The 2,130-nt window shown below is 52.2% G+C and overlaps 1 protein-coding gene across 1 annotated transcript; it reads left to right on the top strand.

The window, feature by feature from the left end:
- Positions 1-11: 11 nt before the first annotated feature.
- Positions 12-1,872, top strand: LOC102246805 (serine/threonine-protein kinase MARK2-like; the record flags this gene model as incomplete). The annotated part of the gene is made up of 1 exon (XM_005859642.2): positions 12-1,872. A coding segment is annotated over exon 1 (1,608 nt), but the record flags the coding sequence as incomplete, so codon positions are not given.
- Positions 1,873-2,130: the final 258 nt, after the last annotated feature.

Below are 2,130 nucleotides of genomic sequence, written 5' to 3' on the forward strand. Positions count from 1 at the left end.
TTCTTGCTCTGACCTCATAAGGCGCCATTGTGATGCGATTGCAAACCAATCCTATATAAGGTTCTGGCTGAGTCCAGGAAGCTGTTGGGTAGTAGTGGTTGGTTGGATTGGTTGGTAGTCGTGGATTGGCGGATTGATTGGTTGTTTCTTTTTACCTCTTCCTTCTCCTTCTCATTTTCCTCTTCTTCCTCCTCCTCTTCCTCTTCTTCCTCCTCCTGCTCCCCTCCTACCACTGATCCCCTTCAGTGGAACATTTAAATCACCATGTGTGATTTTTTTGAGGACACTTCGGCCAAAGTGGAGTGGCAGTGTGGGCATTATGACATCCTCAATAACATCGGGAGGGGCTCCTTTGGAGAAGTGAGACTGGCCCGCCACCTCTTAACCAACATGAAGGTGGCTGTGAAAATAGTCAACTGTGAAGATCCCGCAGACGTGGCCGAAGAGATTTATTGTCTGAAAGAATTAAACCACCCGAACATCATAAAATTGTTCGAAGTGGTCAACACCGACCACCAGGTATACATGTTTATGGAGTATGCCTTTTCAGGTACCTTATATCATTATCTAAAGAAGTGTGGTCCTTTCTCGGAGGAGGCAGCACGAGCCCCATTCCGGCAGCTGCTGTCGGCTGTCCACTACTGTCACCAGAAACATATCGTCCACCGGGACATAAAACCCGAAAACCTCCTACTGGACATGGGGTTGAATATAAAACTGGCTGACTTCGGACTGAGTGCTGTGTTTATGGAGGAAAAACTCACCACGTTCTGCGGCACTCCCAACTATAAGGCCCCAGAATTGTTTCGGCTTGAACCTTACGAGGCCCCGAAGGTGGACGTCTGGAGCATGGGGGTCGTGCTCTATAAGATGCTGACCGGAGTACGTCCGTTTGTGGGCAAAACCTTAGAACAACTCAGGGAGCACATCTTGAGCGGGGACTTTTCTATTCCGTCTTTTCTATCTGTACCGTGCCACACACTGTTAAAGACAATGATCAACATCGACCCCGGCCGAAGACCCACCCTGGGAGTGATTATGCAAGATTGTTGGGTCAATACTGGGGAGGCAGAGGAAATGACACCCTACATCGAACCATCCTGTACTGAGTTAGACCCCCAGGTAACTCAAATCATGAGGACACTGGGGTATGAACAGGAGGAAATAGAATCATCCCTGACGGAGAGAAAATTTAATAGCATCATGGGCACTTACCGCATCTTAAATATGAAACTTACCATCGGTAGCCAAACAATAAAAGTAAGTCCCATATCCTCCTCTGACTCCAACATAACACTTTGTACAACCCAGGGGACTTGGGGATCGTGGAAGAAAAGCAGAGAACCTCGGAACCCACCACCGAGCCCAGAGTTCAATGTGTCCACCACCATACCACCAGGGGCCCTGGATTGGAGTATTGCCACCCTTCCCATTAGAGTGGAGGTGAAGAGGATCGTCGTCCAGAAAGGCAGTGCACACTTGGAGAACATCAGCCAGGCTGGAAGTGCGCACTTGGAGAACATCAGCCAGCCTGCCAGTGCGCACTTGGAGAACACCAGCCAGGCTGGCAGTGCCCACTTGGAGAACATCAGCCAGGCTGGAAGTGCGCACTTGGAGAACATCAGCCAGCCTGCCAGTGCGCACTTGGAGAACACCAGCCAGGCTGGCAGTGCCCACTTGGAGAACATCAGCCAGGCTGGAAGTGCGCACTTGGAGAACATCAGCCAGCCTGCCAGTGCGCACTTGGAGAACACCAGCCAGGCTGGCAGTGCCCACTTGGAGAACATCAGCCAGGCTGGAAGTGCGCACTTGGAGAACATCAGCCAGCCTGCCAGTGCGCACTTGGAGAACACCAGCCAGGCTGGCAGTGCCCACAGCCAGGGTGGCAGTGCACACTTGCAGAAGACCAGCCAGGCTGGCAGTGCACACTTGCAGAAGACCAGCCAGCCTGCCAGTGCGCACTTGGAGAGTACTAGCCAGCCAGACACCAGGGACTTAAGGAATCAAAAACTGAGGCCAGCTCTCCAAGGTGACAATAAGGTTTCCCCTGCCACCCAGAGCAGCAGCAGCCCCAGAAGCTGTAGTGGAGGCACAGAGGTGAGAACCACTACCAACGGCCAAGCTGGGCCG

This window comes from Myotis brandtii, unplaced genomic scaffold, assembly GCF_000412655.1.
Source record: "Myotis brandtii unplaced genomic scaffold, ASM41265v1 scaffold1288, whole genome shotgun sequence".
Taxonomy (NCBI): Eukaryota; Metazoa; Chordata; class Mammalia; order Chiroptera; family Vespertilionidae; genus Myotis; species Myotis brandtii.